Below are 20,609 nucleotides of genomic sequence, written 5' to 3'. Positions count from 1 at the left end.
AGAAGTGCCAGGTTCCTGCTTTCGGATTGGTGCAGCTCCGTCTGTTGCAGCCATCTGGGGAGTGAACCAGCAGATAGAAGACCCCTCTCTTTCTGCTTCTGCCTTTTAAATAAATAAATCAATGTTAAAAAAAATTGGTCACTAAATTAATGTAATTGACATCCTGTAATCAACAAGAAGCTGAAAATGCTTTGGTTAGGGGCTGGCACTGTGGCATAGTGACCTGGAAGAAGCTCCTGGTTCCTGGCTTCAGATCGATGCAGCTGCGACCATTGTGGCCAATTGGGACGTGAACCAGTAGATGGAAGATCACTCTCTCTCTCTCTGCCTCTCCTTCTCTCTCTGTGTAACTCTGACTTTCAAATAAGTAAATAAATCTTTAAAAAATAAAAAAGAAAATGCTTTGGATAAGAAGTAATTGTGAGATAGAGTGTGTCTGTTTTACCTGTTCTCAGAACAAGTTTCTTTCAGTTCTTCCTCTTCCCCTTCTCCTTCTAGATTTTATTTATTTATTTGAGAGGTAGAGTTACAGAGAGAGGGAGAGACAGAAAGGTCTTCCATCACTGGTTCACTCCCCAAATGGCCTCAATGGCCGGAGCTGGTCTGATCTGAAGCCATCAGCCAGGAGCTTCCTCCGGGTCTCCCATATGGATGGCAGGGGCCCAATCACTTGGGCCATCCTCTGCTGCTTTTCCAGGCTGTAGAAGGGAGTTGGATTGGAACGGGAGCAGCCAGGCCTCAAACCAGCGCCCACATTGGGTGCCAGCACGGCAGGCAGCAGCTTTACCTGCTAAGGCACAGTGCCGGCTCCTTTACACAGCTCTTTACCAATAGTGGCTGTTCAGCCTATGTTAGTTGTCCTTCCTCTATAGTGTTTCAAAATCTCTGAATTCTGTAATACACAAATGTGTTAATTCCATTTTAGAATTTTAATGATGATATTTTTCTCATTAGTTACATGAAATCCCATGGAAAACCTCAGTATGCTTTTTAAATGCCTTGTATGTTTGATGACAAGTGAGCAGTGATGCCCAGGTGCCCAGCAGTCCATATGTTGTGTTTCTGTTGACTTGGCCCTCTAAGGACAAACCTGTCAGTCCCCTCAGTGTTGGAAATAATTGTCACAAGTGCTTATATTAAACACCTATGTGTTCAATTCCTCATTAAAAGCCCTGACTCAAAGTTTATTTACTTGATTTCAACTTACAAATCTATAAAGCTTAGTTTCTGATTATTTGCACATGGTTGATGAGAAGCATTAAGTCAGAAGGCGACAAGGTGAGTTGAGTTAGCTGTCTCTTCTGGAAGACAGGAGAAACGGATGGCTACAATGCTTGTTGTAAGAGTTACCTGAACTGTTAGGTTTAGGATGATTCTGCATCACGACAAGACATTTTCAGTAAGAAAGGATGGAGTGTATGGGGCGGGTACAAATCAACAGGAAGTATTGTGGACCCCTGAAGGCCCAGACCTTCCCACTTCTCTAGCAGAGGGAGGTGAGGAGAGGAGAATCGATCTTGGAAGGGGGAAAACTTAGTGAAGACATCTTCTAAAGGGACATTTAGGAGACCTTTGCCTGAACTGGGGCCCGTCCTTCCTGAATCTGGGTGAGCCTTCTCTGCTGTAGGTACCCTGAACCTGAACAGAGGAATGGTTGCCAGCCCACCTTCAGCTTTAGCCCAAGGATGTCATTGTCCCTTCTTTCTTGTCCTTAATAGCGGTACCTTTTTGTTCTCTTTGGTGTCAGCTGCTCAAGGTCCTTTCACGTTCGGATAAAGTAGACCCACAAGGAGCTCAGAGTAGCTTATTGCTGCCACTGTTTTTTTTTCTTTTTCCTCATTTAGACAGAGATTCTTGGCAACTCAGATTTATTGTTTAGTTTTTTCCCTTCCAGAGCAATCTTTCATGTGAGTGATATGACTTAAAGAAATCATTATTTCTTTCCTCCTGTGTCCTGTGTAGTATACCTAATCCCTGAATTTCCATTAATATTATGTGTGTGTGTGTGTGTGTGTGTGTGTGGTCAAAAAGCAGGTAGCTTTTGAGGGGATAGCAGGAAGAGACATTGATCTGCAGAATTCACATATTAGCCTGGCTTGATCACGTAGGTGGTATTTTCTTTGCATTTGCTGATGATCTACTCTGAAAATATTTGTGTTAGAGAAGGGAAGTGGCCTGTTGTAACTTTTGAACCTGGGACCTGCCTGTGAAGTACATGAGAACTTTTGAGAGTACAGACGGCTTATAAAGGGAAATGTGAAGATATGGCATAGAAGGGAGGGTGCTAGGACAATAAAGCTTTTTTCCCTAATTTATCATTTTTTAAGAGCATATTTTTTTCTGTCCCTTATGCTAGAGGCTTGCTGAAGTTCCCCTTTTTATTTTAAAATTGTATTTCATTTGCTGTCCACCTTAGTCTGTCCAGTATGTGTTATAGATATGGCTCACTTTTTTTTTTTTTTTAAGATTTATCTATTTATTTGAAAGTCAGAGTTTCACAGAGAGAGAGAAGGAGAGGCAGAGAGAGAGGAAGGGGGGAGGGAGAAGGAGGGAGGGAGGGAGGGGGGAGAGAGAGAGAGAGAAAGAGAGAGAGAGGTCCTTTATTTGCTGGTTCACTCTCCAGTTGGCCACAATGGCTGGAGCTGCGCCGATCAGGAGCCAGGAGCTTCCCACGTGGGTGCAGGGGGCCAAGGACTCGGGCAGTCCTCCACTGCTTTCCCAGGCCATAGCTGGATGGGAAGAGGAGCAGCTGAGACTTAAACTGGCGCCCACATGGGATGCTGGCACTGCAGGTGGCAGCTTTACTCACTACACCACAAAGCTGGTCCCTCACTTTATCTTTAAGACACATTGTAAAGTATCATTGTCTTTCCTTCAACATAAATAAAAGAAATGCAAGCCCCAGAGTTGATCCTCACTCATATTGTACAGCATTATAAAGAGAATAAAAGAAAAAAAGACAGTGGTACCTGGTTGGTTGAAAAAGAGAATGAAATCAAAAGTCAAACCCAGTCTTCTTCCAGTAGATAATTTCTTGTTTCACTCTTCAAAATCCACTGTTAAGTTTCTTTTCAGATAAAAAGATACTGTTCAGAATAGCAGTTCATTAGAACTGTTTGTTATTTGGAAAGGACCTTACCGTGTGTATGGTTCTTTTCCTTGGCTTTTTTTTTTTTTTTTTTAATTACTGGATTTTAGGGAACTAGTGCAGACAGTTCACCTCCTTCCTTTTTTTTTTTTGAGATTTTGTTTATCTGAAAGAGTTACATGTGCACACATAGAAAGCGATAAAGATCTTCCATCTGCTTGGTTCGCTCCCTAATGGCTGCGATGGCCAGGCTAAACCCAGGAGGCTAGGACTCCGTCTGAATTTTCCATGTGGGTGCAGGGCCCCAAGCACTTGGGCCATCTTCTGCTGCTTTCCCAGGTGCATTAGCAGGGAACTGGATAGGAAGTAGAGCAGCCAGGACTGGAACTGGCACGCATATAGGATGCTGATGTCACAGATGGCCTATTAACCCAGTATGCCACAACACCAGCACCGCCTCTCATTCCTTTTAATAGCTGTGTGTGTTCTTTTTATGGTCACATGTGGTTGCACCATAAGATTGTATATGTCTTTAGCTGTGAGGTTGCAGTTTTTATTTGGGTAGCTATTTTCAAGATTCATTTTAAAACCTTGTGTGAATAGTGTCTAGTAACACTGGGGTCTATGTTGATACCTTAGTATTTTCTGGTGTCAGGGTTGCTCTCAGAATCTGCAAGCTGGCCGGTTATCCCAAATGTATGGCTTAACTTGAGGCCATTAGAGTAAGGAACCATATATAAAAAGAGAGTGAGAGATTATTTTTTCTGTTTATGTGGCTTTTTTTTTTAAAAGATTTATTTTATTTGAAAGGTAGAGAGAATCTTCCATTGCTGTATTCCTTCCCAAATGAGGGTGGGCGAGGCCAAAGACAGGAGCCAGGAACTTCATCCAGGTCTCCCACATAGGTGCAGGGGCCCAAGCTCTTGGGCCATCCTCCACTGCTTTCCCAGGGCATCAGCAGGGAGCTGGATCGGAAGTAGAGCAGCTGAGACTTGAACCGGTGCCCATATGGGATGCTGGCACACAGGTAGTAGCTGGACTGTCAGGTTGTAACGCCGGCCCCACGTGTATGTGGTCTTTTACAAGAAAATTTTTGAAGAGTCAATTCGTTTTTCACTTTTTGTATTTCTACTTTTTTTCTTTTTTCGATTTATTAGCTTTGTGTTGAGGTGTGGTATCTGTCTTCCTGTCCCAAGTCCCTCATTGTTGCATTTTATGCCTTTCCTCCCCAAAATAATCTTCATCCATAAAGAACTTCTACTACGTTCATATGATGGAGAAAATATGTTTTTATGTTTGTTTTAGTACATTGGCTAAATACTATAGGAATATAGTTTTAGATTTTTTCTTTTTTTTAATTTTAAAGTTTTATTTATTTACTTGAAAGTCAGACTCACACACAGAGAGGAAATGGAGAGAGAGAGAGAGAGAGAGAGAGAGAAAGAAAGAGAAAGAAAAAGAAAGAGGTGTCTTCCATCTTCTGGTTCATTCCCCAATTGGCTGCAATGGCTGGAGGTGCGCCGATCTGAAGCCAGGAGCCAGGGGCTTTTAGGGGCTTCTTCCAGGTCTCCCATGAGAGTGCAGGGGCTCAAGGACTTGGGTCATCCTTTACTGCTTTCCCAGGCCATAGCAGAGAGCTGCATCAGAAGTGGAGCAGCCAGGTCTTTAGCTAACGCCCATATGGGATGCTGGCACTGCAGGCAGTGGCTTTACCTGCTATGCCACAGTGCCGGCCCCGGAATATAGTTTTAAACAGTGTGCATTTATTAGACAATGTTAAAATTTTTAAAGTTGATCAGGTAGGTGCAAGATGGTAATTCATGGGAGGTTGGACATCTGCTGTAGGGACATGCAGACCTTCTGCTGGGGAAATAAGTCAGCTTCAACTTTGGTTGCTGTATTCAGAAGAGGAGCAAAAACAGAGAGTGAATTAGGTTAGTTTCTTTTAGTAACTTCTTTTACCTCTCTGATATTTTCTAAACTGACCCATGTTTTGAAAAATAACAGCGAATGTTACAATAGCAGTTGCAATGGCAAAATGCAATAAAGGATGGCCTTGTGTATACACAGGAATCCTTCAGGAAGATCATGCAAAGTGAGTATTACAAAAAGAACTATCCAAGCATTTAAAATTTTCTTCCCACCTGAATAAACTGGTCTTCAAGTTTCATTTTTTTCCACAAACTATTTGAACCACTCTTGTATATCAGTGTTAAGTTAGAGAGTTTACAGGTTCTTTATGAAAACAATAAATAGTTTAGAAAAGTATATAGTTGATTTGTAAGGACTCTTAAAGAAAGGGGCAGCATAATAAAATTTCAATCTGAAAAGACATTTCATTTTCAAATGCAATATTTGAAGAAAGTTATTACTTGGCAATGTATTTAAAATCTTTGGCCATTAGATTTTAAATATTCTACCTAAAGATTCTAAAAAATGAAGTCAGATGCTTGGTCCTTCATGCAGTATGTGTGATTAATAATATGTGGTACCAGGGAAGAACATTGGCAAGTGTAAATTAAAGTTTGTTTACTCTGCTCTTTATGAAGTTCTTTGAGCTGTTCATTTGAGTTAAGTACTTATCTCCCTTGATGATGAGCTTAGTAAATGGAAGAGTATTTTGGTTTCAGTAGTGTGTTGGAATTTAACTGATCTTTTATTTGACACCTGAAAGCTATGATCCAGGCAGAGATCATTATTTACGTGATTAATTAAGAGGTGACTAAAGTGAAATATAGTTCATGTATTTATTAATTGTAGGTTCTTCATATTGAGTAGTAACTGCATTTTTTTTTTAATTTATTTATTTTGACAGGCAGAGTGGACAGTGAGAGAGAGAGAGAGAGAAAGGTCTTCCTTTTGCTGTTGGTTCACCCTCCAAAGGCCGCCGCGGCCGGCGCACCGCGCTGATCTGATGGCAGGAGCCAGGTACTTATCCTGGTCTCCCATGGGGTGCAGGGCCCAAGCATTTGGGCCATCCTCCACTGCACTCCCTGGCCACAGCAGAGAGCTGGCCTGGAAGAGGGGCACCCGGGACAGAATCCGGCGCCCCGAACTGGACTAGAACCCGGTGTGCTGGCACTTCGAGGCGGAGGATTAGCCTAGTGAGCCGCGGCGCCGGCCAATAACTGCATTCTTAATAGAATCTAGTGATGAAAGTAGTTTTTAAAAAATAACTTTATAATGACAGTTGACTTTTCTTGAGATGAAGTTTTTATGGATTTCATTAGTGTCATGTCAGTTGCTATAGTAACCAAGTCGCATATGAATTTATAATAACTGAATTTATAAGAGATTTAAAATATGGTTAGTCTTTCCTGTAATAATGGACAAAATAGTGTCTAGTTTTTACTTTTTTGTCTTTATTCTAAGTTTTTATTTAAAGGCAGAGAGACAGAGAAAGATCTTTCATCTGCTGGTTCACTCATCAAATGCTTGCAACAACCAGGGCCAAATCCACGAGGTTGGAATCGCCCATGTGGGTGACAGGGATCCAAGTACAAGAATCCATTGTCTGCTGTTTCCCCAGGGTGCCCAAAGCAGAAAGTTGGAATTGGGAGCAGAGTTGGGACTTGAACCAGGCACTTTGTTACAGGATGTTGCATCTCAAATGGTGATTTAACCATTGTGTCAGATGACTGCCTCCTGGTTTTAAATTTCTTATCACAGTCTATTAAATGTATTTAATTGTATATGACTAAAAATATATTAGAAATGAAATTACCACTTTTATTTCAACAAATTTAAAAACATTTATAAAAAGTAATAAAAATTTATCATAGGACATTTTGAAATTAGAGATAAATGTAAGTATACATAATTTCATTACCCAGTATAATGTTAATGTTTTTAGTATTTACACAAACCTGTGTGCCTTCACATGAACGTACATATACACATATTTCCCTTACTATATTGTGATGTCTTCAGGAATATTCCAGTTTTTTTTCCTTTTTTTTACATTTATTTATTTATTTAAAGTCAACGTTGCACACAGAGAAGGAGGGGCAGAGAGAGAGATCTTCCATCCACTGGTTTACTCCCCAATTGGCCACAACAGCCAGAACTGTGCTCATCTGAAGCCAGGAGCCAGGAGCTTCTTCTGGGTCTCCCACATGGGTGCAGGGCCCCAAGGACTTAGGCCATCTTCTGCTGCTTTCCCAGGCTATAGCAGAGAGCTGAATGGGAAGTGGAGCATCCAGGACTTGAACCGGTGCCCATATGGGTTGCCAGCACTGCAGGTAGTGGCTTTACCCACTATGCCACAGTGCTGGCCCCAATATTCCAATATTTTTACAGAAAATTTTTATGACTAAGAACTTTTCTTTGAGTTTTAGTAGGCTTTTTACTTTTTTTTTTTTTTTAAAGAATTACTGATTTATTTGAGAGACAGAGCTACAGAGAGGGAGAGAGAGAGATCTTCCATCAGCTGCTTCACTCCCCAAATGGCCACAAGGCTGGAGCTGGGCCACTATGCAACCAGGAGCCAGGAGCTTCTGGGTTTCCCATGTGGGTGCAAAGGCCCAAGCACTTGGACCATCCTCCACTCCTTTCCCAGGTCCTTCAGCAGGGAGCTGATTCAGAAGTGGAGCAGCCAGGACTCCCCAAACTGGCGTCTTTGTGAGATGCCAGCACTGCAGACAGAGGCTTAGCCTACTACACCACAGTGCTGACCCTAGACGTTTATTTTTTTATTGAAGTATAATAACTGAGAGCAGAATGCATGTTTCTCAAGTATGTGTCTTCAAATTTCACAAAGTGAATACATTTCTTTTTAACCTTTTAAAACAAAACATTGGGTCTGACATTATGGTGCATGGGTTAAGCTGTTGCCTACAACTCTGGCATTCCATATCTGAGTACTGATTCAAGTCCTGGCTGCATCGCCTTTGATACAGCTCCCTGCCCTGTGCCTGGAAAAGAAATGGTAGATGGCCCAAGTGCCTGGACCTCTGCCATTCACATGGGAGATGGATGGAGTTCCTGGCTTCTGGCTTCTGTCTGGCCTAGCCCTGGCTATTGTGGCAGTTTGGGGGAGTGAACCAGCCAATAGAAGAGGTCCTCCTCTCTATCTCTTAACTGCCTTTCAAGAAAAAAAAAATTCAAACATAACAACAAGGAACTCCCCTTTCTTGCTTGCTATCAGAATCATCCCTGTCCACCCAAATGGTAGCTACTATTTGGATTTTATTAAGAAAAATTGTTGAATTATTTGTTAATAATGTATACAATGTATGCATGTAAATTTACAAAATGTATACATTGTAAATTATGTATACAATGAAATTCAGTGATTTTCCTACATTTACTGAATTGGGAAGATATCATTGTAGTGCAGTTTTTTTTTAAGTATGTTTATTTATTCTGAAAGAGAGAGAGAGATCTTCCATCCGCTGGTTTACTCCCCAGGTGGCTGCAGTGGCCACTGCTGAGCCAGGCTGAAGGCAGGAGTTAGGAGCTGTATTCGGCTCTCCCACATGGGTGGCAAGGACCCAGACACTTGGCTCATATTCTGTTGCTGTTCCCAGGCCATTAGCAGGGAGCTGGATTGGAAGTGGAGCAGGCGTGACACAAACTGGCACCTTTATGGGATGCTGGTGTTGTAGGCTAGGACTTTACCCACTGTGCCACAACGCCACTCTCCCCACCCCCTTTTTTAAAAGATTGATTGATTTGTAAGGCAGAGAGAGAGAGAGAAGGAAAGAGAAAGAAAGGGAAATAAATCTTTCATCTACTGGTTTACCCACACATGCCTTTTAATAGCCAGGATTGGGCCAGGCCCAAGCTACAAGACAGGAACTGTATTTGGGTCTCACAGGGATTCAAGTACTTGGACTATCATGTGTTGACTTATGGGCGCATTAGCAGGAAGCTGATTTGGAAGCAGGGACTAGATCCCAGGTACTCTGATATGGGAAGGGGAGAGCCCTCCTGGGAATAATGCCCTCCTGGATGGTGTGGTTTTAAAAATATGTTTTAATATATTTTAACCTGTTTTTCTTATATTGAATACATAGTGTATTGAGTGGTAGGCATTTGGCTTAGCGATTAAGATGCCTGCATCCCATATCCAAATACCTGGGTTTCATAACGGGCAGATCATTGGGCAGTGGTGATGGCTCAAGTAATTGGATCTCCATCACCCATGTGGGAGACTCCGATTAAATTCCTGGCTCTAGGCTTTGGCCTGACCCAGCCCCAGCTGTTGCAAGCATTTGGAGAGTGGACTAGTGGATGGTAGAGGGTAGGGAGGGAGACTCTCTCTTCAAGTAAATTAAAGAACAAGCTAGATATTTATTTCAAAAAGACATGTTTGAGCATATTTTAACCTGTTTCCTTCTGTTGAGCTACATAATCTATTTCTAGATTTTCATTATGATAATCACTGCTGTAGTGATTCTCTCCATATTTGTATACATTTCTGGTTTCATCAAGATAAAGTTCCTTAAATGTAGTATTACTATCAGAGAACACATGGACATTCATGCCTTTTGATATGTACAGTCAAATTGCCTTTGAGAATAGTTTATCTCACTTATACTCTGTAAGTAGATGACTGTGGTTTCTCTCTCTCTCTTTCTTTTAAACCATCTTAACATTGGATGTAATTTTAAAAGTGTCAGTACTAGTTTGGTAGATGAAATATGGTACTGCTGTTCTAATGTTTATTTCTTTGGTTATTGATGTGACTTTTTAAATAGAATTAGTGACTTTTCTAAGTTTTCTTTAATAACATGCCAGTTTATATTCTCTGTCAGTTCCTTATTGAATTCATCTCTTTTTATTTTGTGGTTTAAGACAGTTTAATATATTAAAAACTACAAATATTACAAATACTTTGTCCTGATTTGTTACATGTCAAGTTCATTTTTCAATAATAAAACAGATTAAGATTTTATGCCTTACTATCAAATAAAATTTGCTTTACTATACCAGCTTTTGAGAATCTGTCTTGTTAATTTAAAAGTTCTAAAATACATTCTGTTTGAATGTGTACCTTTCATAATTTGAAATTTAAGAGAAGATATCAAGTGACATATAAAACTAATTTATTATGCTTTGTTGCCAAACTTGGTCTTTCTAGGCAGTTATACTTAAGCATGAACATTGACGACAAACTGGAAGGATTGTTTCTTAAATGTGGCGGCATAGACGAAATGCAGTCTTCCAGGGCAATGGTTGTAATGGGTGGAGTGTCTGGCCAGTCTGCTGTGTCTGGAGAACTGCAGGAGTCAGTACTTCAAGATCGAAGTATGCCTCACCAGGAAATCCTTGCTGCCGATGAAGTGTTACAAGAAAGTGAAATGAGACAGCAGGATATGATATCACACGATGAACTCATGGTCCATGAGGAGACAGTGAAAAATGATGAAGAGCAGATGGAAACACACGAAAGACTTCCTCAAGGACTACAGTATGCACTTAATGTCCCTGTAAGTAATTTCTTTATAAGATATTCACAGTTATGGTTAGGAATGTAATTTTGTGTTGAATAATGCTGTAGGTCATCAAAGAAATTTCAGACTGCTTAAAGGCAAAATATTGTTCTGGAATAGATATGCTAGAATATTGACATATTTGAAAGGCAAAATTAAGTTTATTATATTGTTTTAGAAACATCTCTTCTGGGATAACATGTCTCTATCAGGATTATGTATGGATTGTGAGTATTTAATTTTTAAGCATAAAACTTAAAGAATAAGAAATTTGAATCTTATGCATAGCTAGAAAAAGATCACACACTCAAGGGTTTTTTCTTCAAATTCTTGAATTTCTTCAATTCTTGACTTCTTTAACCTCTCCTAATACACTCTGACTCTGCCTAGTCTTTGTTTTCTCCACTTGCTTGATCTCTGTCTTTTTAAACTGAATCAGTCCTTTATTCTTTTGTAAGCACCCGTATCTTTCTTGCCATCTTCTACCTTTATTTTCACCCAGTGACCAGTAACATTGCAATCATGTTGTAATTCTCATCTCTTCTTTCTGTAATATTAAACCTGAGTTCTTTTCAGTTCATCCATCTATATTCTGTTCTTTCTCCTTTGCTTCAGATAATACTGTACTTGAAATATTCCCCTTAGCCATACCCTGTCCTTTTCTTTTAAAATGTAGATCATTCTTCTTCTTCATCATCATCATCATCCTGCCAATACTGTTGATACTAAATTGAGTCCTTGCAAGAGGGGTTTGTTATTACCTCCTCAGTGTGTCTCTGATAGATTACAGGTTCTACAAAGGCAGGAGTTTTATCTTACTTTTTTTGTTGTATCTCATGTGTTCACACATTATGAAGGTATGTGTAACCACTTATAGTTATGTTCTAATACATTTGGTCGCCTGCTTTTACCTAACCTAGTAAGTTTTTCTTCTTTATCCTTTCAATATGATTTTTGATTTTTTTCAAAAATGAGTTATTTATTTTGAAAGGCAGAGTTAGAAAATCCTTTCATCTCCTGATTCACTCCCGAAATGGCTGCAATGGCTGAAGCTGGGCCAGGCCAAAGCTGAGAGTTTGAAACTTCATCTGGGTCTCCCACATGGGTGCATGGGTCCAAACACTCGGGCCATCTTCTGCTGCTTTCCCAAGCACATTAGCAGGGAGCTGGATCAGAAGTGGAGCAGCTGGGACTCAAACTGTCAATCATATGGGATGCTGGCATTGAAAGCTGTGGCTTAACCTGCTGTACCACAACAATGGTCCCAGATTTGATTTTTTAAAAATTTGAGAGGTGTGTGCACACACACACACACACACTGACAGAGATAGAACTCCCATCTGCTGGTTCACCCACCAGGTACCCACAGAACCTGGGACTGGGCCATGTTGGAATGGGATACTTAATCCTGGTCTCCCAGGTCGATGGCAGGAGCATAGTTATTTGAGATATGACTCTTTCCTCCCAGGATCTGCATTAGGAGGAAGCTATAGAGTCAGTAGCCAGAGCCTGGAATTGAACCCAGGCATTCCACTGTGGGATGTGGGTATCCCAAACAGTGCCTTAACCACCATGCCAAATGCCCATCTCCTATAGCTTTCTTTTCTTGTAATGTCATTGTCTGGTTTTGGTAGTGCTGGCCTTATAGAACAAATTAGGAGATAATCCCTCTGCTTCTGTCTTCTGAAAGTGGTTATAGGGAATTGAAATAAAATTTCCTTCTTAAAAAGTTTTTTGGTAGAATCTGCCAGTTCCCCTCCCTGGGTCTGGTTATTAATGAATGATTCAGTTCCTATTATAGATACAGGTCTGTTCAGACTGTTTTCTTCTTGTGTGAGCTTTGGCAGATTGTGTTGTTTGTCAGTTTTTCCCAAGGTTGTCAAATTTGTGAGCACAAATTAGTAGCTCATTTTAGTCTTTTCCTATCCATGGACTCCATAATAATGTTGTCTCTTAGCCTCTTTCATTTCTGATATTGGAGTTTATGTCTTTTTTCCCTTTGTTAGCTTGACTGTAGATAGGCCTACCTTTTTTTTTTTTTCTTTTAACTTACCCTATTAACCATTTTAAAATCTGCAGTTCAGTACTGCTGAAGTCCAAAGCCCTATTTTCCCCTCCTGCCTAGTAGAGATACTGATTTTATTGACACTTTCAATAAAACAGCTTTTGGTTTTTTTTTTGGAAAATTAATAAATTTATTTATTTATTTGAAAGGCAGAGAAAGAAGACACAGAGAGATAGATAAATAGATATATTCATTCCATCCTCTGGTTCACCTCTAAATGCACACAGCAGCTGGGGCCTCACCAGGTTGAAGCCAGGAACCTGGAATTCTTACCAAGTCTCCCCACTGAGTGGTTGGGCTCAAGCACTTGAGCCATCACCTGTTGCCTCCCATGATGTGCTTTAGCAGGAAGCTGGCGTTGGAAGCAGAACTGGCACTCCAGTGTGAATGCAGGTGTCCTAAGCTATGACTTAACCATTGTGCCAGGCCTGACCCTGGAACAGCTTTTTGTATTGTTGCTTGTTCTCTAGTGATGTCCTGTTTTCAATTTCATTGTTTTTGCTCTATTTTATTTTTCATGCTTTCTTTGTATCCTTTTTTTCTAATTTCCTAAAGTAGAAGTTTAAACTACTGATTTTAGATTTTTCTGGTCTATTGTATGCATTCAATAATATAAGTCTCCCTTTTGGCACTGCTTTACCTGCATCCTAAAACTTTTGATAAATTGTGTTTTCATTTAGTTTGGTAATTTATTTTAAGATTTTTATTTGTAAAATCAAAAGAGTGATTGAGCCCCTCATCTGCTAGTTCTTTCCCCAAAGGCTCATGGTGGCAAGGTCTTGGCTGGGGCTGAACCTGGGGCTGAAGTCAGAACCTGGGAACACAATCCAGGCCTCTTATGCAGACGGCAGGAATCTCGTTACTTCAGCCATCACTGCTGCCTTCCAGGGTCTGCATTGGCAGGTAGCTGGAATCAGGAGCTGGAATTGGAAATAGGCCAGGCACTCTGATGTGGGACATGGACATCTTATCTGTTGGACTAAACACGTACTTCTCAATATATATGTCTTTTACTCTCGAGATTTCTTCTTTGAACCATGTGTTACTTTAAACTGTGTTGTTTAATCTCCCATTACTTTGGGGTTGTTTTCAGCTGTCTCTCTATTGACAATTTCTGGTTTAATTCCATGGCGATTCAAGAGCACATGATACTGTGTGATCAGTATTCTTTTACATTTGTTATGTGTTTTATGGCCTGGAATATGATCTGTTGTGAATGTTCTACGTGAACTTGAGAAAAACGTACATTTTGCTGTTGTTAGATAAAGTATTATATAGATTGTAATAGTGATTTCTGGGGGGGAGAGAGGGAGTGCCTGACTGTAACCTGAACCTTTTCCTCTATATCCTTTAGGTCAGTAGTGAGGAACCTTTCTTCTGCTAAGGGCCTTTTGGATATTTATAACATCATTTGCTTGTCATACACAAATATGAACTTAAAAATTAGCCTCCTGTAGGATTATTGAATTTCAAGTATCGCCTGCAGTTGCCTTGGCAAGGCTAGACCTGATGGTTTTACGGGACTTGTACTGCTCGCAGGCCAGACATCCCCCACTCCTGTTGAGGTGGTCTTCCCAAATGAGATTTCTACTTCTCAGTGCCATACTAACACTAGTCCAATGGTTCCTTGTTGCCATACAACTAAAATGCATTTTTTGGAGGGCACAGAGGCATGGGCAGAAATAACTTTCACCATCAGGTCCCTTCTCATCCAGCGTCTTCCAGCCTCTTCTACAGTAATCTCTATCTCCCCTGACTCCCTAATTCTGTGCTTTAAGCATATCAAAAAACTTAAGTTGTCCAGATTCAGTATGATATTTTTCTGATACTTTTGTACAGGTTTTATCATATGCCTATAGAATTTCTTTTTTTAGGTTTATTTATTTATTTGAAAGGGTCAGTTAGAGAGAAAGAGAGAGAGGAAGAGAAAAGAGAAGAGAGAAGGGCCGGCGCCATGGCTGACTTGGCTAATCCTTCGCCTGCGATGTCAGCACCCCAGGTTTTAGTCCTGGTTGTGGTGCTGGATTCTGTCCTGGTTGCTCCTCTTCCAGTCCAGCTGTCTGCTGTGGACTGGGAAGGCAGTGGAGGATAGCCCAAGTGCTTGGGTCCCTGCACCCGCATGGGAGACCAGGAGGAGGCACCTGGCTCCTGGCTTCGGATCGGCACAGCGCGCCGGCCATAGTGGCCATTTGGTGGGTGAACCAATGGAAGGAAGGCCTTTCTCTCTGTCTCTTTCTCTCACTGTCTAACTCTGCCTGTCAAAAAAAAAAAAAAAAAAAAAAGAGAGAGAAGAAGAGCTTCTCTTTTAGTTCTCTAGATGGGCTAGGGCTAAGCCAGGCTGAAGTCAAGAGCCAGGAGCTTCTTCCAGGTCTCCCGTATCGGTGTCAGGGGCCCAAGTACTTGGGCCATCTTCTGTTTTTTCTAGGCCGTTAACAGAGAGCACCCAGAGTCAAACCTAGATTGGGTGCTGGCATTGCGGGCTGCAGCTTTACCAGCGATGCCACAACACTGGTCTGGCCTATAGGATTTTTTTTTTTTTTTTTTGACCACCTACTGTTTACTTCTCAGCTTTTGAAAACTTTCTCTTATGTGTGATTTTCATTATGATAACTTACCTTGCATTTCTTTGTTTGCAGTACTTTCAGTATACTTTAAGGTGTCCTGTGTAGATCATGCCTTTAAATTTTGTGTCCTCTATACCTGGGCTATAGTAGGGAATTATATTTTTAAGAGGAAATACATATTTTGTTTTTAATTGTAGAAGAGTTTGAAGTGTAATATTCAAAGCCCAAGCGTACAGTTCAAAATTTTGACAACCGTGTAAACTAATATAATCCACAATTCATCAAGTTACAGGGTATTTCCTTCATCCTAGAGGTTTCTTTGTATTTCTTACCAGTCCATTCCTCACAATTGATCAGTCCTCCCCCGACCCCCATTGTAGATTGTGGTCCTATGGCAGCTTATTAATGTAAGTGAAATTGTATCTAACTCTTGTGTCTGGCTTCTTTTGCACAGCATAATATTTTTGCAGCTTATTCATGTTGGTGGAGTGGGTCAGTAATTCATTCCTTTTCCTTCTTAAGTCTATTGTTATATTAAAATTTGCTTATCCGCCTTCCCTTTATATGGTTACTTGTATTGTCTATTGATTTTAATCATTATGAATAAAGCTGCTATGAACATTTTTGTACTTTTTCATTTTTCAGTACATTTTCATATAAGTTTTATTAAATTTCTCTGCTTTCATTTTTGATTGCTACAGAATCCATTTTTATCACACCAGTATGATTGTTCTTTTATGGTAAATCTTAAAAGTCAGTTAATTTAGGTATTCTAATTTTGTTTCTTTTATGAGAGTGTTATTTCTATTTTAGATCCTTTCATTTTCCTATAAAGTATAGAATTAGCCTTTCTTCTTCTATGAAAAGAGCCAGCTGGGTTTTGATTGGGATTGCATTGATTCTGTATATTGATTTGATGAAAATTTTAACAAGTAGTAGGTTCTACTCCATGAATATGGTATATCTTCCTGTTTGTTTATATTTTCTTTATCTCAGCATTGATCTGTGGCTTTTCAGTACACATTTGTTAAATTTATCCTTCTGTATTTTATATTTTTGGGTGGTATTGTGAAAATTATTTTTATAAGTTTTCATTTCTAATTGTTCATTACTAGGATATAGAAGTATGTTGACTGCTTAACCTGGGACTTTGTTAGATTTGCTTCTTAGTTCTGATAGTTATGTTGTAGATTTTTTAGGTCTCTTCACTCTTAGGATATTTATGCTTTACTTAACTTCCAGTCTACACGTCTTTTACTTCTTTTCTTTTCCTTATTGCATTGACTAGGGTCTACCAAAAAATGTTTAGCGGAAATGGTGAGAATAGATATCCTTGATTTGTTGCAGATTTTTTTAAGATTTATTTTTATTTGAAAGGCAGAGTTCAAGGAGAGGAAGATGGAGAGAGATTTTCCCATTCACTGGTTCACTCCCCAGATGGCTGCAGTGACTGAGACTGAGCCAAGCTGAAGCCAGGGGCCTGCAGGGTAGGACCCAAGCCCTCAGGCCATCTTCCACTGCTTTCCCAGGAACATTAGCCAGGAGTTGGATGGAAGTAGAACAGAGCCCATATGGGATGCCTGCATTGTAGCTGGGCTTAACCTGCTGTGATTTTTTTAATCATTAGTAATTCTGTTAAGTTTTTCATAATTAACTTTTATTAGGTTAAACAAGAAGTTTCCTACCTCGTTTGCTGATTTTTTTCCCCTTAAACAATGAATAGGTATTTAAATGCTTTTTCTGTCTATTGAGATAAGCAAATTATTTTCTCTCTTTATTGTTAGTATGGTAAATTGCATTGATTGATTTTTCACATGTTAAATTTTGCTTTCAAAGGATAAACCCCACTTGGTCATGATGGTCATTTTACTTATTTGTTGATTCAGTTTGCTAATTTTAAAATGTTTATGTATATGTTCTTGAGGGATATTAGCTTGTAATGTTTTTTTTGTGTGTGTTATATTTATCTTGTTTATTTGAAAGGGTTACAGAGAGAGAGACAGAGATCTTTTACCTGATGCTTCACTCTCCAAATGGCCACAATAGCTGGGGCTGGGTCAGGCGGAAGCCAGGAGCCAAGAGCTTCTTCTGGGTCTCCTTTGTGGGTGCAAGGGCCGAAGCACATGGGCCATCCTCTGCTGCTTTCCCAGGTTCATTTAGCAGGGAGCTGGATTGCAAGCAGAGGAGCTGGGACTTGAACCTGCAGCCATATGGGATGCTGGTTTATCTGTTATGCCATTGCGCCAGCCTCTCCATAAAGTTAATTTAGCACTGAGATTTCTTTGTGGGAAGGTTTTAAATTACAAAATCAGGTGGTTTTTTTTTTTTTTTTAAAGATTTTATTGATTTATTTGAGAGGTAGAATTACAGATAGAGGGAGAGAGACAGAGAAAGGTCTTGCATCTACTGGTTCACTCCCCAGTTGGCCACAGTGGCTGGAGCTGAGCCCATCTGAAGCCAGGAGCCAGGAGTTTCTTTTGGGTCTCCCATGTGGGTGCAGAGACCCAAGCACTTGGGCCATCTGTTACTGCTTTCCCAGGACATTTGCAGAAAGTTGGATTGGAAGAGGAGCAGTTGGGACATGAATTGGTGCCCATATGTGATGCCTGAGCTGCAGGCGGAGGCTTAGCCTACCACACCACAGTGCCAGCCCCACAAATTCAGTTTTATAAACATTTATAAGGCTACTCAGATTAAAAAAGTTTTTTTTTCTCTACAGTAGGTTTTGGTAAATTATATTTTTCAAGCACTTTTTCCATTCCTTCTTGTTTGACTAAAGTTCTTCATAATATTTTCTTACATTGTTTCAAGAATCTACTGTGATTTCTTTTTTCTCACTTTGGATTGTGGTAATTTGCCTTTTTCTTAATTAGTCTCGATAAAGATTAATCCATTTTAAAGAATCGAATTGTAGTTTTATTAATTTTCACTTTAATGTTTGGCTTCTGTTCATTTTTTACTGTTTCCTTGCTTCTGCTATTTTGATTTTCAGTTGCCCTTTTAAATGAGACAGTTTGATGATTTCAGACCTTTCTTCGTTTTTGATGTAAAGCATTTGAAGCTTCTTTGTAACCCTCTCTCTGAGTGAACGTGGCTTGTGATACATTGTTCTCACTGTGATTCATTTCAGAATACTTTTTAATATCCTTTGTGATTTTTTGACCCAAGAGTCCATTAAAAAAGTCCTTCTGAAGTTCTGAATATTTTGAAATTTTTCAGTTATCATTTTGTCATTGATACCTAATCGTTGTGGTCAGAAAATACACACTGTATAATTTTAGTCTTTAAATTTATTGAGATTTGCCCAGCATATGATTTAATGGTGGGTTTTCTATGTTTACTTGATATGAATGTGTAATCTGGTTATTATTGGGTTCATTATTTTTTTTTGACAGGCAAAGTTAGACAGTTAGAGAGACAGACAGAGAGAAAGGTCTTCCTTCCATTGGTTCACCCCACAAATGGCTGCTACAGCCGGTGCACTGCACCGATCTGAAGCCAGGAGCCAGGTGCCTCCTCCTGGTCTCCCATGCGCGTGCAGGGCCCACACACTTGGGCCATCCTCCACTGCACTCCTGGGCCACAGCAGAGAGCTGGACTGGAAGAAGAGCAACCAGGACAGAATCCGGCGCCCCAACTGGGACTAAAACCTGGGGTGTGGGCTCCACAGGTGGAGGATTAGCCAAGTGAGTTGCGGCGCCAGCCTGGGTTCATTATTTTATAAATGTCAACTATGTCAAATCATGTAGTTGTGTTCTTCAACTCTTATATGCATACTGATTTACTTGTTATATCAGTTACTGAGAGACTGTTGGAGTCTTACAGTTAAAGTTTGGTTGCAAAAAAGCCCAGTTCAAAATTATAAGTTGCAATTAATTGTCATGTTTATTTAGTTGTTAGTTTGGGTTAGTTCCTCGCTTTTTGAATTTATTTTCTGTATTTTTATATTCATGTTGTAAATGTCCCTCAGTTTGGGTTTGTCTGATTTTCTTCCTTATGAAATTTAAATTAAGCATCTTTGCAGGAATATTATAGAAATGTATTTGTATTTTATATTTGTATTTTCTCCTTGTGGTATCTAACTGGTGGCATGTGGTTTTTATTTACCCCATTCTGATGATGCTTCACTCTTGTTGGTTGAATAGGTTGGATGGTATATGCCAGATTTGCCACCACAAAGTTTTACCTTACCACATTTTTAGAAATTTGTTTCTTTGTGTGTACCAATATAGATGTGGGATTTCCTTGACCAATACAATCCTTGTCAAGCTTCAGATTCTTTGACATGTCCCATTAGTATTTGAGATCTTGCTTTTTGGCACAAGATGTTCCAGGTTTATCTTGTACTTTTCCTGCCTCAATTCTGGAGTCAGCCATTTTTCCAGGAAGCCCTAGTTCATTTCATTGGAGAGATGGTATTTAGAAGCTAAGATCTGAATGCTCAAAAGGCAGCTCACTGCTATGGGATATACCTACTCCTGGGCCTCTCTTTGACAGAGGTGGAGGCTGTATTTTTATGTATACCTAATTATGTACATTTATATGTATACACACACATTTCTAAAATTATTTCTGTACTCATTTATCAGTACTGAGAGCCATTCACATTGATACCTCCCCAGTTACAGACTGACAACCAGAAAGTACATTTAGGCAGTGAGAAAGCTGGCCTTGTTTTCCTTTCATGAATCTGCATTCTACCCTGCTCAGTGCAGATGCCCAGGCTTCTGTAGTCTGTTCCCTGAATATGCTTTAGTCCCTGGAACTGAGCCTTAGCATCCCATGGATCCCCTCCTAATCACACTGTCACTGTAATACCCTGTGCTTCTCCACACCCACTCTTTTTTTTTTTTTTTTTGAAAGATTTATTTTATTTATTTGATAGACATAGTTAAAGAGAAAGGTAGAGACAGAGAGAGAGGTCTTCCATCCACTGGTTCACTCCCCGTGGCCGCAACGTTGATCCAAAGCCAGGAGCCTGGAGCTTCTTCCGGGTCTGGGTGCAGGATCCCAAGGAATTGGGCCATCTTCTACTGCTTTCCCAGGCCATAGCAAAGAGCTGAGTCAGAAGTGGAGCAGCCAGGTCTCGAACCGGTGCCCAATTGAGATGCTGGCGCCTCAGGCCAGGGCTTTAACCCACTGCACCACAGCGCCAGCCCCGCACCCACCCACTTTTTGGTACATCCTTCACCGCACTCAGCCTCCAACACTATTCCAGGCTGTACTTTTCTCACAATGTGTAGACTGTTACTTATTTTGCTTGGACTTCAGTACCTCAAGCCGAGCTTCTCTTCTACGTGGAGAATGTCCTCACCCTTTTTGTGCCATGACATCCTGTGTTGGGCAGCAGTTCTGTACTAGAACCTCCCTGTCCATTCTGTTTGGAATCTAGCAGCTTGTTGTGTCTCAGTTTATGGTTTTAGGGCTGTGTGGTTCATGGAGGGTAAGGAGTGTGA

At 40.3% G+C, this 20,609-nt stretch overlaps 1 protein-coding gene across 17 annotated transcripts in view; it reads left to right on the top strand.

Moving 5' to 3' along the window:
* Positions 1-20,609, top strand: part of ZNF148 (zinc finger protein 148) — a 171,305-nt gene that overhangs the window by 59,954 nt on the left and 90,742 nt on the right. For all 17 annotated transcript variants that reach the window (XM_051859204.3, XM_051859200.3, XM_051859202.3 and 14 more), the window contains one exon: positions 10,173-10,521. In XM_051859204.3, coding sequence (XP_051715164.1) covers positions 10,189-10,521 — 333 coding nt within the window. In that variant the 5' untranslated portion in view covers positions 10,173-10,188. The remainder of the gene's footprint in view (positions 1-10,172; positions 10,522-20,609) is intronic.

The sequence above is a fragment of the Oryctolagus cuniculus genome, chromosome 4 (assembly GCF_051225735.1).
Source record: "Oryctolagus cuniculus isolate XC-2025 breed Fujian yellow rabbit chromosome 4, ASM5122573v1, whole genome shotgun sequence".
NCBI classification, from domain to species: Eukaryota; Metazoa; Chordata; class Mammalia; order Lagomorpha; family Leporidae; genus Oryctolagus; species Oryctolagus cuniculus.
The sequence above is the reverse complement of the archived record's forward strand: the minus strand, read 5'-3'. Positions and strand labels throughout refer to the sequence as shown.